Raw genomic sequence first — 19,822 nt, 5'->3', positions numbered from 1 at the left:
CAAACATGTAATCTAATTGTTTTCTTTCCTCCATATTTTGAAGAAAGATGTGTTTCAAAATGGGGAAAGTAGGCTAAATGCCTACTTGAAGGAATTTTATTTAAAAATTTTATTTAAATTTCTCTGGAGAATATATCTTTTTAAAAGTATCAACCNAGATCATGACCTAAGCGAAAGTCGGACGCTTAACCGACTAAGCCACCCAGGCGCCCCTATTTTTTTATTTTTTTTAATGGCAAGTATTTTCAGGAGTTTGTCAAGGAGCTGCCAGTCACTCATCATGCATTGCTATGAACTAGCTCATTCAGATATTCTCCTACCTCTAGTCCAGATCAGCTACATTGGGAGGGGGTTTCCAAGAGGGAGCAGAGAGGAGAGGAAGGTTTTAGGAACATGTTATAAACTAAAGCCCTTTGGAGAAGGGCAGGCTTGAGAAGATATGCATGAGTAATCCTGAGACTTTGTGGAAATGGGAAATGATTAGAGCAAGATAAGGGAATAGGTCCCAAATGCAAACTTTTCCTATTTCAAAAATTTTCCAGGATCTCTTTTATCTAAGATGTTGAATTTCCCAGCTAGTGTTGTTAGAATTAGTTCAATGTTCTCATTGGTTAAATTGGTTTTTAAAGGATGGACTAAAGCTAACCAATGTTTATAATATTTTGTTTACGGGAAAAGTGTCTTCTTAAAAACTGTAACATTGTTTTTACAATGATTTGCAAGACTGTAGTTCTGTTTAAAATATCCAGAAATTGAAAACCATGTTGCAAGATACCTTTCTTCCATTCCCAAACCAAGAAAATGCAAAGGAAATAAATGTGTCAAGGACATTGAAAAGAAGTTACCCATATATCCTGAATTTTCTCAAGCTGTTTCTTTTTAAATTTTTTTAATGTTTATTTATTTTGAGAGAGAAAGCGTGCACATGCAGGAGAGTGGGTGAGGGGCAGAGAGGGAGGAAGAGACAGAATCCCAAGCAGGCTCAGCACTGTTAGCACAGAGCCCAGCATAGGACTTGATCTCATGAACCGTGAAATCATGACCTGAGTGGAAATTAAGAGTAGGGTGAAATCAAGAGTGGGGTGCTTAACTGACTAAGACACTCAGGTGCTCCTCAAGACGTTTGACTTCATGTGATTTTAACCTCAATGCATAAATGTCAATGTAACTTAATTTTCATATATCTGTAAATCTTAACTCATAAATAAAACCACAAGTTTGAAAAGTGCTTTATTAGACCAATCGTTGGTCCCTAACCTAGTTCACAAATAATTTCCACATAACTTCAAGGCCAATTGGTTAAGTCTCATTGGTGTGGAGAGAGGGGTGGACTACAGCTAATAGAAAGAGAGGGTGTGGGTTGCTGTTGCAGATCTATAAATCTCTACAAATGTTGGACTCAGCCTTCATAAGTCTTCACTTTCTACTGTTCCTCCTGAGTGCTCTATATTAGCCAACAAATTTATCCAATGAGGAATCCAAGATGGAAACCACAAAGTATCTTCAATATCTTCTTTCTTTTCCCTGTCTATTAAATCTCTTCTCTTTCTTCTCTGCCTTGATCTATTCTTTCATTCATCATGCTTTCTCTGACAGTCTAGTGTATTCTAGGCACTGGGAAGAACATTTAGACTGACAGGTATAAGCTCTGCCCATCTTTCTTTCTCTGTTATTTGTAGGCTTTCAACAATAGAGTCTCGCCTAGACTGTGACAGCTGCTGGCAGCTGGTCTGCCTGCCTGTCTTCTAGTGTACTCTTCATTGTCATACCGGAGTCACCTTTCTAATACATAGGTGCCCTTCAGCAACCTGTTTTGGCCTACTTGACTGGCTTTCTCAAATCATTCCCAGAAGAGCATATGCCCCTTCAGACTTCTGAGACTTTATAGCCTTCCCCATCTTGACTGCCCTTCTCCATCTTATCCACCTTTCAAAGTTGTGTTTATTTTTCAAAGTTATGTTCAAATGCTATCTCCTCTGTAAAAATACCCTTATCTCCTTGTTATGAATTGTTCCATCCTCTGCTCTCCAATGTTATATTCCTTTTAGTGACAGTATGTCATTTTACTCTACATTATAAATTATTAGAAATATGTTATTTCCTTCATGAAACTTCTAAGTTCCCTAGGTTTAGGCCCCAATGTTAAAATTGTTTCCATACAATCTATAGTAATTGCTTTGATATCTATTAAATGGAGTTGAATAAGACACCCAGAATTGGACCAATCAAATATCTTAGTCATGGCAACATTTTATTGGTCAAAAAGCAAAGTTAACAGTGTTCTTCACTATTATTCTCTTCTTTGTCATATAGCTCCCTCAGTGAAAATACATTCTCATAGATTAATATAATTATGCCTTCACTCCACTAAGTTTTGGACTTTATATTAGCCTAAGAGATCCATATCCACCTTAATGAGTTCTCCTTTATCACAAGTCTTCATGACCTATGAATATAACTTCTAGGTCACTGTGACCAAAAATGCAATCCTTATATCACTGGGATTCTAGTTACCAAATTGAAAATTTTTAATTGAAAGTTAAAACTTCAGACTCCTGGGGGCATTTGGGTGACTCAGTAGGTTAAGTTTCTAACTCTCAATTTCAGCTCAGGTCATGATCTCATGGTTTGTGGGATTGAGCCCCACATCAGGCTTTGTACTGACAGTGCAGAGCCTGCTTGGGACTTTTTCTCTCCATTCCTCCTCCACTTATATTCTCTTACTCTGTCTCTCAAAATAAATAAATAAACTTTTTTTTTAATCAGATTACTGGACCATATTTCTAGCCCTCCTGAATCAGAATCTCTGAGGGTAGAGCTTGAGAATCTGCATTATTAATAAGCTTTTCAGGGCTGCAACACATAGGAAACTTTAACAATCTTGGTTCTAGAAATTCATCAGAAAGCTTGGTTGGGGACTGCTTCAAAGATTTGATGGATTCTCTGAATGACTAGACTTCAAACATCATAGAGGGTGAATACTGAAATGGCATATAAGTTAATACAGTTCTCCTGTTGAGAATCAGAAAGGGAAATGACAATTTTGGGAGTGAGAGAGTAAGGAACAGAGTTTGGGCCTGATCTACTATCATTGGGCAAAACAGTACATATTCAAGATTAGGAGAAGCTATTTCATTTAAGACCTGAATCTGACCTTCCTTCAGCTTCTTTTAATCTTTTACACAGAATATGCTATCTATTAACATGGGATTAAATAGGAAACTAAAATTACTGAGAACCTGCTATAAGTCAGGCATAATGCTAATAAGTACTTTCCATATATTTCTCATTTTTAAAAAAATTTCTACTTTTATTTTTGTTGACATTATTATATTATTTTTTAAATGTTTATTTATTTTTGAAAGAGACAGAGAGAGAGCACAAGTGGGGGAAGGGTAGAGAAAGAGAGGGAGACAGAATCTGAAGTAGGCACCAGGCTCTGAGCTGACAGTCTGAACCCACGAACCCTGAATGCATGGCTGGAACCCACGAACCATGAGATTATGACCTGAGCTAAAGTTGGATGCCCAACCAAATGAGCCACCCAGGCAACACTTTATTATTATTATTATTATTATTGTCATATATTTCTCATTTAATCAACCACCTGTGAGGTTACTTTATCCCCATTTTGCAGAAGAGGACATTTAGAATCTGAGAGATTAAGTAAACCAGCAGTTAGGTAAATAGTAAGTAACAGGTTGTAAGTAAATAGACTGAAGTTAGATGTAAGTAACTGTTAAATAAACTGTGAGTTTCAAATCCCAGTTCCACCATTATCTGGTTGTGTGACCCTTACAGACACTCACTTAACCTCTCAAAGTCTTCACAGCCTCATGGATAACAAGGGAAACGTCATCTTCCTCATCACCTTCCTCCTGATATTGAGAATTTGTGATGAAATTGGGTACATACAGCACCCAGCACAATGTGTTAGCAACCCTTCCCTCACCTCTCCATTCTGTAACTTATAGCCTTGACTTTTTTTTCCCCTTTAATTTTTATGAAGGAGGCTGTTTTCTTGCAAGCCTAAGAATGCCTCTGCTACTAGGGGCGCCTGGTCGCTCAGTTGATTAAGTTTCTGACTCTGGATTTCACCTCAGGTCATGATCTCACAATTCATGAGATGGAGCCTGGTATCAGGCTCTGTGCTGATAGTACAGAGCCTGCTTGGGATTCTCTCTCTCCCTCACCCTCTCCCTCTCTCTCTGTACCTCCCCTGCTCATGCTCTTTCTCAAAATAAACAAACAAACAAACAAACAAAGGCCTCTGCTACTTTAAGCCCCTTTAACAGGTGTACAGGAGCACTGTTCACTGGTGCTCACAGCCTTTATCCTGCGGGTTCACATTCATGAAAAAGGAATTTTCATCAGCCTTTGGCTTCTTTCTAGCTCCCAAGAGGCTGTGATGTACAAGCAGCTCCTGTAAGTCATGCTTTCAGCTTCCAGCTGGTGACGTAAAAACCCTGAACTAGCTTAATCACCTCTGCCAGCAACCACAGCGAATCTCCACTGCAGGGTTTCCCAGACCATGTTAGTGAGGCCAGCACATGGCCACACAGCTGCCAGATGGCCCTGAGAGCCTCAGCCAACTTGTCAAGTTTAACTTAAGTTTCTTCTAACAGGTAAAGCAAGGATCACCCCACCAGAGAAGATGAAATGACTTTTTTTGGAAATGGTTTTTCTGATGATGATGAATTCATATCATGATTTTGTTTTGGTATCAGTCACTCTAGTGGCAATCATGAGCGGTTTTGGTTTATAGCTTTTTTTTTTTTTTTTTTGGTCTGTGACCATTTACCCTTGGGGCAAGGAAAGGCATTTATCGTAATGTTATAATTTGCACTGTGGTTTCATTTCATCTTTGAGGCCTAGGCCTAAGGTCAAAAGGAATTCAGAATTATCACCGGAGTTAGATGCTATCCATCTTGGTCATTTCTCCTGGACAGTGGTCACAAAACACACGCAGCAATGATTGTTCTTGATGTAAGTCAGCCTCTCTGTCCCCCTTTTGATAAACCATGGATCATACAGACACAAATCTAAACCTTTTTTTTAAGTTTATTTATTTATTTTGAGGGAAAGAGAACCAGCATGTAAAGGGCAAAGAGAAAGGGGGACAGAGGATCCAAAGCAGGCTCTGTGCTAAGAGCAGAGAGCCTGATATGGGACTTGAACTCACGAACTGTGAAATCATGACCTGAGCAGAATTAGGACCCTTAAGTGACTGAGCCACCCAGGCACCCCTAAACTTTTTTTTTCCTACAAGTTTTCTCACATATTTTGAAATGATGATTTCCCTGGTTTTACTACCCACCTTGTCAAATGCCAATTGCATTTCTTGTTCTTGAATTGAATTTTAAGTCTAGCATTTGGGGATTTAGTTCATAATTACTCTTCTTTCTCCTTGTGTTGTTCAAAAGGAATAGATTCTGCTCATACCCTTGGTGTTTAGAAGCAGAAGTCTGACCAGATTCTGTTTGCCCAAACTGAGGAAGTCTGGCAGTCTGTTTCTCCTCTGCTTCCTCCACTGCCTTGACTATTAACATGCATATTATTGCAGGAAAAGCCCTTCATTAAATACACAAACAAGGAAACCGTAAGGAAAAACAACAACAAAATCCCAGGACAATTGTGCAGTGGAATCACACTGGGTTACTAGTACCTATGCTATTACTGCTGATCTGCCTAGATACAAGGGGGCCAGCATCCTGGCAGGATGCGCTTGGAGTCTGGATTAAATAAACAGTACAGCCAAAAAAGAAGAAACAAAAAGTCTGGTGGTCAGAGCTTCTTGGATTCTACTTAACATTTTCCAACTCTATACGCTTCTGATTTTTCCCCTGCCTTATAGTTCCTACATTATCTATTTTTACTAACATATGAAATAGGAGTAAATAATAAATATAGCTTATGGTTTCATCTTAAATACCTTAAGGTCTTCCCTGAGAAAAGGTGCTTTCTGCTTACTGACTATATTTCCTTCTTTTTCCAACAAATAAAACAGTAACACCCATTTTTATTGCTCACAATTGTTGAAATACTTCACCCTAATTTGGATTCTTTTATACGAGAACATCCATGTACACACAACTTCTATGGCATCTTTATAAAGTGTGTAGGCCGTAAATATGTAGTCTCAATATGGGCAGAGAAAATCGCAGTTATGAGGTAAATTCAAATCACATTGGGTGTTTGTTAATGGTAACAGCATATGAGTTCAGGGGCTGGATCTGGGCTTCGGTACACTTAACACAGCTCTCACCTTCAGAGATGAGAGTCTCTGAAGCCCAGGTACAGAAAAAGGTAGAATGATGCTCTAAAGATGATCACAGTCAAACCCTTTACATGTCACTCAGTAATTCCACAGACTTCACAGGTGTCCAGTCTGGCGAAGTCTCATTACATTTGCCCATTAAAAAAAAATGCTATTTACTCTTTCAAATGGCTGATCATGTCTGTGAAACTGTGAATATTCTCCTAACTCTGGAAGATATGGTAACTCAATTCCTCCAACCACAAGGGATTCCAAAACTGCTGCAGCAATGTCCTAATCTGCTCCAAGTACAAAAGGATGACTAAACAGAAGAATGCAGCTTTTGCTCTCTAAGAAAAGTCAGCTGGGTGCTCTACTTCCTACATTGGCTTTGCTTTTAGGAAGAAAAGCCCGAGACCCACTTTCTGTCTAACTCCATAATGGTCAGTGGAATGCCAGTGAGGTCCTATATTCAGACACATTAGGCATGGATGATGGACCCAAACTGTGTGGGCCCATTGTCTACCAGCCTCTGCTTTCAGAACAAGTCCGTCAGCCAGATACTCAGGTTTTAGTGAGCCAGAAGAAAAGGGAGACCTTCTAGGGCTGCTTTTGCAGCAACATATATTCAAAATTCATTGTATTTGGGTATGTAAATATAATGTTACTTTACAATTATACAGTGCTTGGCAATTTTCAAATGTTTGTTTGCTGCTAAAAGTTTCAGATGATAGCTGTTGTTATCCCCATTTTTACAGAAGAGAAACCAAGGTTAAGAGAGGTCTTGTTGCGTAAATGCAGGTCTTGATTGCAAAAGCTTATGCTTTTTTCCCCCTTAACTTTTATTTTGAAATAATTATGGACTCACATAAGTTTGCAAAGAAATATAGGGAAGTCTCATGTACCCTTCCCCCAAATTCCTCTAATATTGATATCTTCCATAACGAGAGCATAATATTAAAAGTAAGGAGATGATGTTAGCACAATCTACAGAACTTAAAGTTCGCCAGTCAGATATGTATGTGTGTGTGTAGCTCTATGAAATGTTGTCTTTTTTTGTAAATAAACCACACACTGTTGTACCAATTTTAAATATTAAGATGATCTTACCTTGACTTCAAATTTAGTCTCGTCATTTTTTTCTAATGTCCCTGTATAAGGTTCTTCAGATGTTCTCTGAAGAGGAGCTAGAGAGACAAAGAAAACCAGCCATTAATTTGGCAACTCAGCTTATAAATAACACAGAGTATATAGCCTGGCTTGGACAAGCACCTGGACTGTGTTGGGCCAACTGATTAAAAAAGCCTAACTGAGCTGCTGTGGTGAGAAGAAATTGGAGGTGAAGGAGAGATGCAGAAAAGAAATAGTCCTTGATGCCAAGCACTTAACATTTGATTCAAAGAGACAAAAGTCACACACAGCATCACATGAAACANCACGGGGCTTGAACCCACGAACCACGAGATCATGACCTAAGCGAAAGTCGGAGGCTTAACCGATTAAGCCACCCAGGTGCCCCCCCCATCATTCCCATTTTTAAGGCTCCGCAAAAAGTTCACTTTGTTCATGAAGTCTTCCCGGACATTAAAACTTTATGGATTCTTGGCTCATTCAGCTAAGGATCTGACCTCGGTTCAGGTCATGATCTCACAGTTCATGAGTTCCAGCTCTGCATTGGGCTCTCAGCTTGTCAGCACAGAGCCCTCTTTAAATCCTCTCTCTCCCTCTCTCATTCTGCCCCTCCGTTGCTTGCTCTCTCTCTCAAAATAAATAAAATAAACACATTAAAAAACAAACCCTTCATGGATCTTTCTATGCATTGCTGTTTTAGCATTTATCTTTGTATTGTATAATATGACAGTTGATGTTGTTCTTGGATTAGAAGACCAGATACAATTCTAGATACCACATTTATTGAATATATATATTTTTCATTATAGAGGTAGTTAATTTGTGCTTATCATAGACAATTTTTAAAAGTACTAAAATCTTACCACTTAAACACAACCACTTGATGTATTTCCTCATAGTCTTTAAAGTGTTCTCTCCCTCTCTCTCCACACACATACCCACACACCCCCACCCCACCCCCACACTCACATAATCATTCTATGATTATATAAGAGGAAGTCTATGCCTGCCCACCCAGAAATTGTTGCTAAGCTAGCAGATGGATTCCAGAACTGATGGAACCACATTTAATAGTGGATAAGACAACCATGGGAAGAATCAGTTAGCTCAGTCAGGACAGAACTGAACTATTTTGCTCTTGCTCTCTTCTCTCTGTCATTCCATCACCCTCCCTTCCTTTCCACAGAGATCTTGGACACCTGGGAGATACCCTTCCTTCAGGCTCCAAGGCTAGGTGGCAGTAAGAATGGAACTTGTGGAGGAGAAGCCCTGGTTACACCTTGAGGCTTTATCACCCAGTTTTACCAGAAGGCTGCATTGGGGATGATGGCTACAAGGCTAATAAGTAAGTGGTATGTTTAGTTCTTGTCACTGTCAATACCCTTGTGTATACAGTTCCCTTGGAAAACTCACAGGATACTTGTGATTAACCCACAACAGAATTTGAGCATTTGTAGGTCCCATGGCCAAAATACCACCCATCTAATGCCCCCAATATATCACCCTGATTCTTATCTGTGGCAAACTGTGGCCTCCAGAGGTTCCTCCCAACCCTCAGGTTCTGTGAGTCAGCTGGAATCCACTTGGGGTTTCTATGGGTTTTTCATAGATAGTATTGAAATCTGTAGTGAAGTACACTGTTTGCTGCTCCTGGTTATATGACCACTGAAGAAAACTCTTTTGAGCTCTTCACTCTCTGCAGGATCCCTGTAAGCTGAGTGATTCCAGGCATAATAACTGGATGCTAGAGGTGCAAAATACATTATAATCAGTAACATCCACGACTGAGGAGCACTTGTCCTTAACAATGTAAGTAAAGTGCTGAAGTTAAAGGCAGGGGCAAGGAGCCACACTGCTGGCATTCAAGTCTTGCTCTTTCATGTCCAAGACACATACCATCAGAGTAACCTCTGTGCCTTACCTTCTTCATCTATAAAGTGTGGAATAATGAGAAAGCCTACAGTATAGGGTTGTTATGAGGCTTCATGAGTTAATATATGCCAAGTGCTTAGATCATGGTAAACAGTAAATTTTAGCTATTATTACAGCCACAAAAGAATTTTTTCACATTCCTTATAAACTTCAGACAAGTTAAATCTTGTAACCAAGGCCCCCGACTAACAACAGTCACAGCCGAGATTCCAGCCCCCTCACATTCCTTACACTGTGAAATATAATGATTTATCTTGGAACAGACTCAGTTACTAAGGAATTAGACAAATGTGTCTGAAAATCCTATTAGTGACTTCCTTGAATCCATACTCAGTGGTTACTATGCAAAACAGAAGTGCAGGATTGTTCTGTGGAATGAGCAAGTTGCCCGGTTCAGACATGATCCCCATTCAGACATGGCAAAGATCTGTTTACCCTAGAAAGGTCACTGTCTATTATAAAATCTTGTGTTTGAAAGAAAACAAGAAACAAGCTATCATTCTCGCAATAGTTGCTTATAACAAACATATATCCCTTAAAATAATGACAGAGGAAAAATCATAGAAGTGAGCATAATTTAGTTTTGGCAAAGAGTCCCAGATGAGAGGTAAGGAGAACTGAGTCCTATGTCTAGCCATCCCAAAAGATGACTCCATGTGTGTGAGTGTTTGTGTCAGCAGGATGTGTGTAAAAGTATATTGAGTGTGCATGTGCATTTATGTGTGTGTTGAGTGTGTGTGTGTGTGTGCGCGCACAGAAAATTCAAGAAATAAATGCCCCCAATTGTTATCAAGGCTTGCTTCTAAAAAGTGGAATATGTGACAGGAGACTGTAAATCATACTAAATGGAGAATGACCAGAAGACCCCATATTTTTCAGATAAATAGAAACAAAAAAGATTTGTTGCCAGCAGATCTGCACAAGAAATGCTATAGGTTCTTCAGCTTGAAAAGAAATGACACAAAGTAATGATTCAGATCTACAGTAAGGAATAAAAAGAACACTGGAAATGGCTGAAAAAGAGAGTAGATGTAAAAAACTATATACATAAAATATAAAAGACTATACAGAAGAATATATCTATATATCTATACCTATATACATATATAGATATATATTTCTTCTTGTCTCTTAAGTCCTTTAAAAGATATATGATTGTTTAAAAGAAAAAAATTACAATACAATATTGGGAATTTTAGCATATGTAGCTTTAATATTTATGATAAGAATAGCACAGAGGACAAAGGGAATCATATGGAGCTATAATGTTGCAAATCTCCTGTGTTTTACATATTGACAGTTATATACAATAAATTCCACTTACTATGCACTTTGAAAAAACATGAAATGGCTAAGACCTCTACACTCAAAACTACTATACTTTCAGATACCATATGATGTCACTCAGAAGTGCAATTTAAGAAACAAAACAAATGAGCAAAAGGAAAAGAGAGAGGGAGGGAGGCAAACCAAGAAACAGACTCTTAACCATAGAGAGCAAATGGATGGTTATCAGAGGAGAGGAGGTGGAAGGGTGGGGGTTAAATAAGTGATGGGGATTAAGGTGTGCACTTGTGATGAGTACTAGGCATTACATGGAAGTGTTGAATCACTATATTGTATACCTGAAACTAATATTATGCTGTATATTAATTAATTGGAATTTAAATAAAAACTTTTAGAAAAGCAAACCGAAAACAAAAACCACAAAATACTATACTGCGAAGAGAAATTAAAGAAGATCTACATAAATGGAAAGTTACAACATTTATGAATTGGAAGACTTAATATTGGTAAGATAATAGTTCTCCCCAAATTGATCTATAAATTCAGTGCAAACTCAAGCATAATCTCAGCAGAAATTGGAAAGTGATTATAAAATTTATATGGGAGGCCCCTGGGTAGCTCAATCTGTTAAGTGGCAGACTTTTTTTTTTTTTAAACATTATTTATTTTTGAGAGACAGAGCATGAGCAGGGATGGGACAGAGAGAGAGGGCGACACTGAAGCAGGCTCCAGGCTCTGAGCTGTCAGTACAGAGCCTGATGTGGAGCTTGAACCCACAAGGTGAGATCATGACCTGAGCCGAAGTCTGACACTTAACCAGCTGAGCCACCCAGGTGCCCCTAAGTGTCAGACTCTTGAGTTCAGCTCAGGTCATGATCTATGTCATGATCTATGTCATGAGTTTGAGCCCTGCATTAGGCTCTGTGCTGACAGTGCAGAGACTCCTTGGGATCCTCTCTCTCCTTCTCTCTCTGCCCCTGCCCTTGTTTGCTCTCTCTCTCTCTCAAAATAAATAAAATAAACACTAAAAAAATAAAATAAAATAAAATAAAATAAAATAAAATAAAACTTATGTGGAAATAAAAAGAACCTAAGAGAGCCAAAATAGTCTTGAAAAGAACAAAGTTAGAAGACATATCCTATCTGATCTCAAGGCTTACTAATAAGCTGTAGTAATCAAGACCACTCAGGATTGGTTTAAGGACTTATCTATTGTTTTTGCCTTTCCAAACTTTACCACTCCATTGCTAATAGAATCTTGTAAGCATTTTAAAGGTCCTTAATGGAGACTATTTTATGCTGATGTTATTTGCACATTTATATACTTCCTCCTCTAGACTGTGAACGTCTCCTTGTATCCAGGCACTCAGTTTTACCTAACTCTATAAAGTCTTCAAAACCTGTACTATTCCATATCTGTAGTTTATTGTAAATAATATTTGTCAAAACAACAACCATTATGCATCTTAAACAACCACAATCTCAACCCTCATGAGCATTGATGAAACATAAAGGCACAAAGCTTCCTCCCCCAAATAACCTACCCAAGGTGGAGGGCTGGCTGGTTTTCGGTGATACCCATTTTGGGGAGGACTCAGGATGGGGGGCCACGGGTTGCACTGGGCGAGTCTGTCTGGCTGCCAGTTTCATCAGACTCATTTGCCTCTTGTGAAATATTTCCTGCACATCACCCAGCTTCTGCAGGACTTCCTGGGCTTTGGCCTGCAGGAACAAAAGCAAATTATGAACATGTCACTCTGCACTGAGTCCGAGGACATGAAGCATTCCTTTTCTTTTGTCTTCCCTTCCTCCCCCAATCCCATCTCCTTCAGGTGACCCTTCCATCCATATGCAAGTCATTGCACAACTTGCCTTGCACCAGAATTATGCTGAGTCTGCATCTCTCATTTGATGGACAATGATCGTATCCTTTTCACTACCATATCTCCATGCCTAGAACACTGCCTAGCACAGAGTAGTGCTCAGTAAATATATATTGAGTAGATAAATGGTCACTAAGCCATGTCCATTAATAGTAGAAGAGAAGAGGGGCACCTAGGTGGCTTAGTCTGTTAAGCTTCTGACTTTGCTTCAGGTCACGATCTCATGATTTCTGAGTTTTGGCCCCATGTTGGGCTTATTACTGTCCACACAGATCCTGCTTGGGATTCTCTCTCCCCTTCTCTCTCTGCCCCTCCCCCACTGGCACTTTCTCAAAAATAAATAAAACACTTTAAGAAAAAAGAAAAAAATAGAAGAGGATGCCATAGACTATGAAGGCATTAGGCCATTTTACTAAACAGGGGGATTTCAAAATAAAAGGTATGCCCTGAATAAAATCCCTGATGGAGAAAAGAGCTTAAGTGTTCTGGAGGAAAGAGTTGGCTACATCCTGAGGTAGGATCAAGGGAACCACAAGTACTCAAGGATAAACATTTAAATTTTATTCTGTATGACCCCTTCTCTGTAAGTAGTAAAGAAATAAACTGAAAATAATACCAAGGAAAAGATGAAACTCACAGACATTCCCATAACTGACTATATGTTCTAAGGCAAAGGTTCAAAAGTACAAAAAAGAAGACTTTGAGGTCTCCAAGTTTCAACAAGGTCTAAATTCTGCAAAATACATTTCTTCTGGCCTTGCTTCCAGCATGACATCCCTCCAGCTCTGGTGGGTCAAGGGAAGTAGGTTATCTTTGTCATGACATCTGTCTCCTGGATGATTGAAACCACCAAAAGAGAGGACCTAGAATTAGAAGAACTCCACCACCACAAGCCATACAGGGTACTCTGAGGGTGCCTAATTCTGAAAGTACAGACTCAGCCCACACTCAGGAAGGTTGCCACATTTTGCAACTGGAAAAGTACATTTGTCTTTTTAAAAAATGTTTATTTATTTTTGAGAGAGATACAGTGCGAGAGGGAGAGCAGCAGAGAGAGAGGGAGACACAGAATCTGAAATAGGCTCCAGGCTCTGAGCTGTCAGCACAGAGACTGATGCAGGGATTGAACTCATGAACCGCAAGACCATGACCTGAGCCAAAGTCAGACACCTAACCGACTAAGCCACCTAGGCACCCCTACATTTGTCTTTTATGCTGGGCCATCTTCTGAAGGAAAGAACCAAGAGCCCAGAGGGAGTACTGGCACATCAGCTATGGAACAACTGTGGCCCTACAGCCTCAGAGTCCTGTCGAGGCTGACCCCTTCTCTAAGATCTAGTGCCGGTCACAGTCCTTGTAGGGTCTAAAATGCGGCTGGTCTGAATTGAACTGTGCTCTCAGTGTAAAATACACACTGAATTTTGAAGACTTAGTATGAAAAAAGAATGTAAAATATCTCATTAATAACTGATATTTATTATATATTGAAACAATATTTTGAACATATGTTAAATAAGACATTATTAAAATTGATTTCACTTGTTTTCTTTTGCTTTTTTAACTGTGGCTACTAGAAAATCTTAAGTCACATATATAGCTTGCATTGTATTTCTATTCAACAGTGTTGGTCTAGACTGGGAGTCTAGTAAAGGACCAAACAGTAAATATTTCAGGCTTTGCATCTAGTCTCTGTTACTACTGACCTCTGATGTTGTACCATAAAAGCTGCCATAAATAATATATACTACATATGTATATAGTATACATAATGTATACTATATAATATATACTACATATATACATATGAATAAGTGTGGCTGTGCTCTGATAAAACTTTATAAAAGTAAGTGACAAGCAGCTTTGGCCCACAGGCTGTAGTTTGCTGACCCCCGATCTAGATTAAGGTGGGGCCTGTGCTTAAAAGGTCTCTTCAGAGAATGTGTGACTGGCCTTAGGAAAGTCAATTGTACAGTGGACTAGAGATTCTGACAACACAACTGAGTCCAGATCCCAAAAGAAACCAAATCCCCTTATGTTTGGGTGATAGCAATGTCAGTTTGCGTTTCTGGAGAGATGGTATTGAGACAACCCAATGATAAGCCTGAGGAAACTGAGACATAGGTATTAACTGCTGCACAAAGATCAAGAAATCTGACTGAAAGAATGTCAATTTGTTCATGTATGGTATACAGCCCTGATGTGAGGTCAGCGCCACATGCTGGAGCCCAGTGGCTCGCCACTTGGACTAGACAGGACTTGAATCACCTTTGCCCTTTTGCATCTCTTCCTGTAGATCCCAGGGTAAACCCTGGAAATGGTGAAGTGGTCAGACAAGATGCTAAATTCCTAAACTCATGTGAGGGGGGAGTTGGTGCAAGATTAACAACTGCATTTCCTCCATTCCTCTTACCTCTTTTTACTTGCAAATCCATTTTTCATACCACAACCAGAATGATCTTTCCAGGATATAAGTCTGACCATATAACTTCCCTGTTTAAAAGCCCTGCTGGGGCTGCCCATTGCTTCAGGACAAAGTCCAGACTCCTCACGGAACACTGGGCCCTTCATTAAATGACCCTGATTTCCCTCCAGTCTAACCTCCACCCCACCTCTCACTCCAGCTGTGGCAGTTACCAAATGCTCTTGTTTCCAGCCTCTCTGCCTTTGCAACTCCTCTTCCTCCCTCTGCTTTGTCTCCCTTGAAAACTCCTATGCAGCCTTCCAGACCAAATTTAGGCATCTTCTATAAACAACCTGGCCTCCACAGTCTGAGCTGACCTTTGCCTCCTCTATGTGCCCCACTGTCCCTTCCATTCCACATGCTCTTGGACCAACACACACTTACTGGGGACATGTTTGTCTTCCACTAAACTGCCAGCACCTTCATTATAGGCATTGTGACTTTCATTATTGTATTCCCAGAGCTGAAATCAAGAGCCCAACACTTAAAATGACTGAGCCACCCAGGTGCACACACAAAGTGAATATTTAAAGAACTGAATTTTGCTATTTATTACTGCGATTGTTTCATTCCCTAGACTGGGCTGTGAAAGCGAAGAAGGGAGAAATATCAAAACAGCAGCACTAAGAGGTAGTGCAGAAAGGCACTTGAACAGCCTTAGACAGACAGGGTGGCTGCTACAAGAATAATAGTTTAATTGTGGATGTAGTTTTGATAATTACCATGTCCTAAATGTAACAGATTCAACTGTTTAGACATGGAGTACTAGTGTTTTAGGAATAAATTTTATTTTTTTGAAGTTTTATATTTACAGAAAAATTACAAAACAGTACAGAGAATTCCCATATAAAATAGTACAGAGAATTTCCATATTATTAACAGTTTGCATTAGTATGCTACATTTCTTACAATTAATAAAACATTATTGATGTTATTTTTATTAAAACAATAATAATAATAATTAAATAAAGTCCATACATTATAGTTAGATTTCCTTAGTTTTACCTAATGTACTTTCCCCCCAATCCAGGATACTACATTACATGTAGTTGTCATGACTTCTTATTGGCTGTGACAATTTCTCAGCTTTTCCTGGTTTTTGATGACCTTGACTATTTTGAGGAATATTGATCAGATATTTTGTAGCATGTCCCTCAATTGGGATTTATCTGATGTTTTTCTCATGATTAGACTGGAATTATAGACTTTGGGGGTAAGACCATGACAGTAAAGTACCATGTTCATCACATCATATCAAGGGTACATCATATCTACATGACAACACTGTTAATGTTGACCTTGGTCACCTGGCTGAGGTCCTGTGTGTAAAGTCACTCTTTTGTTTCTCCTTCCCTGTACTGCACTCTTTGAAAGGAAGTCACTATGTACAGCCCACATTTAGGGGTTGGGAAATTACATTCTACCTCCTCAAGAGCAAAGTATCTACATGTAGAATTAGAATTCTTCTGCATGGGAGACTAGTCTCATCTGCCCCATTTATTTATTTATTCCATCATTTATTTATATCAGAATGGATTCATGGATATATACTTTATACTTTGGGTTGTAATCCAATAGTACTTTATTTTGTTTCTCTAATTGTTCTAGCATTGGTCATGAGTTCTTTTCAGTTGTTGCCTATGTCCCATTACGATGGTTTGTTGTTTTGTTTTTAGTAGTTCATTCCAGCACTACAAGATGCTGTAAGATCATCTTAGGTATTTTCTGCCCCAGCCCTAGAATCAGCCATTTCTCCAAGGAGCCTAGGTCTCCATTACTGAAGAATGGTATTAGAAACCAAGATCTCAGTGCTAGGTGTGCTCATTGGCACTGGGGGATCTCATTGCTTCTAGGCTATCTCAGTTGTGAAAGTAAAAAGATAGATGTGTCTATACCATATCTACATATACATATATCTAGGAATACTTCTATATGTATAGAGTACCAGTTTTGACAACAAAGTCATTACTTCTCAGTGGAAAAAACTTTCTTTGACACAACAAGATATTTAAATCTTACAACCTAAAAGTTTATTCCAAACCCAAAGAAGAAAAGATGGGCTTTGGAGATATTTTGATCCATTTGACCTACAGGATTTTTTAAAAAATATATTTCTTGGGGCACCTGGGTGGCTGAGTCAGTTGGGCAGCCAACTTCAGCTCAGGTCATGATCTCACTGTTCATGGGTTTGGGCCCTGTGTCGGGCTCTGTGCTGGGAGTTAGCTCAGAGCCTGGAGCCTGTTTCAGATTCTGTGTCTCCCTCTCTGACCCTCCCCTTCTCATGCTGTCTCTCTCTCTCTCTCAGAAATAAATAAAACATTAAAAAAAATTAAAAAATATTTCTCTTATAATCCTCTCCTTCCTTGGTGTTTCTACCTATTTCCCAAAGGTGATTTATTAAGTTTTATTCATTTCCTGGTAGGTGGTACGGTCAGGAAGGTTGCTGAAGTTGGGCAGCATAGCAGCTGTGGCCACAAATCTCCCTGCTGGACCTGATACACCTATTTGAGCAGCTAATGGAGCTGTAGCTGGATGAGACTGTTCTGCCTTAGGAATGTAAGCTGGAGCTACCAATACGAATTCTGCAATGTAGAACCTACACCAAAGGGCCTTCCCTTTGTTTCCTCTGCAAGGAAGTAGAAGGGTCCTTGTGCTGAGGGAGGGTATCTGCCTACCCATCCCTTACCCCTTACCAAGATCACACCTTATCATCAAAAGGTTTAAGGGAAAGAACATCATTAACATACAACTCCATACTGAGCTGCCCCCACTGTAATCTGCCCACTCAGCCATCTGCCTGTCGACTTGTTCAATAAATATGGATTGGACACCAGGCAAAGGTTAGACACAAGGATGCAGAGATGGATGAGGCTCCTGCCCTTCAGGAGCTCCCAGTGTAATAAGAAAGACAGACATTTAAAATAAATAAGTAGATGGGGCTCCTGGGAGGCTCCATCCATTAAGCATCCAACTTGATTTTGGCTCAGGTCATGATCTCACAGTTCATGAGTTCAAGTCCCCCATGGAGCACTACACTGAAAGTGTGGAGCCTGCTTGGGATTCTCGCTCTCCCTGTCTCTCTGCCCCTCCTTCTCCTCTCTCTCTCTCTCTCTCTCTCTCTCAAAATAAATAAATAAACTTAAATAAAATAAATAAGCAAAGATACTCTGAGTGGCTCAGTTGGTTCTGACTCTTGATTTCACCACTAGTCATGATCCCGGGGTCATGAGATTGGGCCCGGCATCAGGCTCCACACTGAGAATGGAGCCTGCTTAAGATTCTCTCTCTCCCTTTTCCCCTCTCCCCTGCTCACTCTCTCTTTCTTCCTCTAAAATTAATTAATTAATTAATTAATTAATTAAATTTTAGTTAATTAATTATTAAAATAGATAAGTAGAATATAGTGTGGTATACAACATGTTATAGCAAAGGCTCTTAGCCTGAATTCATAGATAGACTTTAGGGTATTCCATAAAATTAATTATAAAAGTTACATATGCTGCATATTCCCTATTTGTCACCCTACTATGTCTTCTTTACCCTGCTCTGTGTCCCGGAAAAGCTGACCTGTATGGACTCTGTTGGACAGGCTCACTTGGCCATGGGTTTTTAATTGGTTTGGTCAAAGGGGAGAACCACAAGGAAATCCAAGAGAGGGAGAGAGGAGAGTAGGGATATATATTTCTCCATCACTGGTTGCATCCTCTGCCCAAGGCCACAACCCTTACTAGCTGCCTCTCATAGCCACAGCTATAGTGCTTCCTGGGTTCCCCTTAGCTCTTTAGGTTTATGGGCGGTAATTGCTTCCATTTTCTTGCTAGCCCCAGGGACCTTCGCCATCCCTAATGGGTACCCTAAATCCTGCCCATATTTTTGTTAAAATCAAACTCGCTTCAATCACTTTGAGTATGCAGGTCCTAAAAGTATGTGAATCAGATTTCATGACTCAAAAGAGGTCCGTGACTCAAAAGACTCATTCTCCAGGCCTTGGCTCAAGTATCCTCAGTCCAGGTCAAGTTCTTCTATCACATGCCCAGCAGGATCCTAAATCCCTCCTCCAGAACACTTACCTTAGCTTGTAACACATTCTTATGTTTTGTGTTTGACATTTATTAATGTCAGCCTCTCCTATTAAGTTCCATCAGGGATGGAACCATGTCTATTTCTTCTCATTGCTGTTCCCTCAGCACTGTGCATGATATATCAGAGATTCTCATGAGATTTGTAGAGAAATGAATGACTGAGGGTGCTATTTGGGTCAGACCATGAAGGGTTAATTTGCCAGGAAGCACAGACCAAGAGTCTAAGAGCCCACCTCAGAACACAGGAATTGGTGAGCCTGCTCAGTTCCCCCAACCTAGACTTTCTTAAGCAACAGGAGAAAGGCCACCAATGCTTCCTTTCCAACCACAAGATTAAAATAACCCAGAAACATTACCTTTACGTCAAGGGTGAGTATCAGCTCGAACTGGCTGTAAAATTCCGTGTGGCTGAGTAAGTGGTACTCCTTTGCTGTGCCCAGGAATGCCTCAATGTCGTTCAAGGCAACGTCAACTCCCTCTCGTGACTGGCACTTGTCTACAGCTTGGGAAGCCAGAAGGTAGATTCCTGCTTCACACCACTGGCTGACCTTTTCAAAAGAAACACAGTGCCCTATGCAGTCAGCCTGACCACAACCCTCAGGAGGTCTGAGCTCATCTGTGGTCTAGAAGGATCCTAAGACAACGGGAAATTGTCATGGGACAGGATAAACTTCAAAGGTCTAACCTCTGTCAATGCAACTATAAGGTGGACAAAACGAAACTAATTTTACATCTGTCCAATTCTCAGGAAAGTCATCCAGTCAGTATAAAAGAATTGTATAAACATTCT

General features: G+C 39.7%; 1 protein-coding gene across 1 annotated transcript in view; it reads right to left on the bottom strand.

The window, feature by feature from the left end:
• The window catches only part of MCF2L2 (MCF.2 cell line derived transforming sequence-like 2), a 200,840-nt gene that overhangs the window by 67,677 nt on the left and 113,341 nt on the right, over window positions 1–19,822 (bottom strand). Inside the window, exons 14-16 of the mRNA XM_077754581.1 lie at window positions 19,389–19,580; window positions 12,151–12,328; window positions 7,367–7,443 (exon numbers count right to left, since the gene is read on the bottom strand). Of these exons, the coding sequence (XP_077610707.1) occupies window positions 7,367–7,443; window positions 12,151–12,328; window positions 19,389–19,580 (447 nt within the window). The remainder of the gene's footprint in view (window positions 1–7,366; window positions 7,444–12,150; window positions 12,329–19,388; window positions 19,581–19,822) is intronic.

Source organism: Crocuta crocuta, unplaced genomic scaffold, assembly GCF_008692635.1.
Source record: "Crocuta crocuta isolate KB4526 unplaced genomic scaffold, BGI_CrCroc_1.0 scaffold70, whole genome shotgun sequence".
NCBI classification, from domain to species: Eukaryota; Metazoa; Chordata; class Mammalia; order Carnivora; family Hyaenidae; genus Crocuta; species Crocuta crocuta.
The sequence above is the reverse complement of the archived record's forward strand: the minus strand, read 5'-3'. Positions and strand labels throughout refer to the sequence as shown.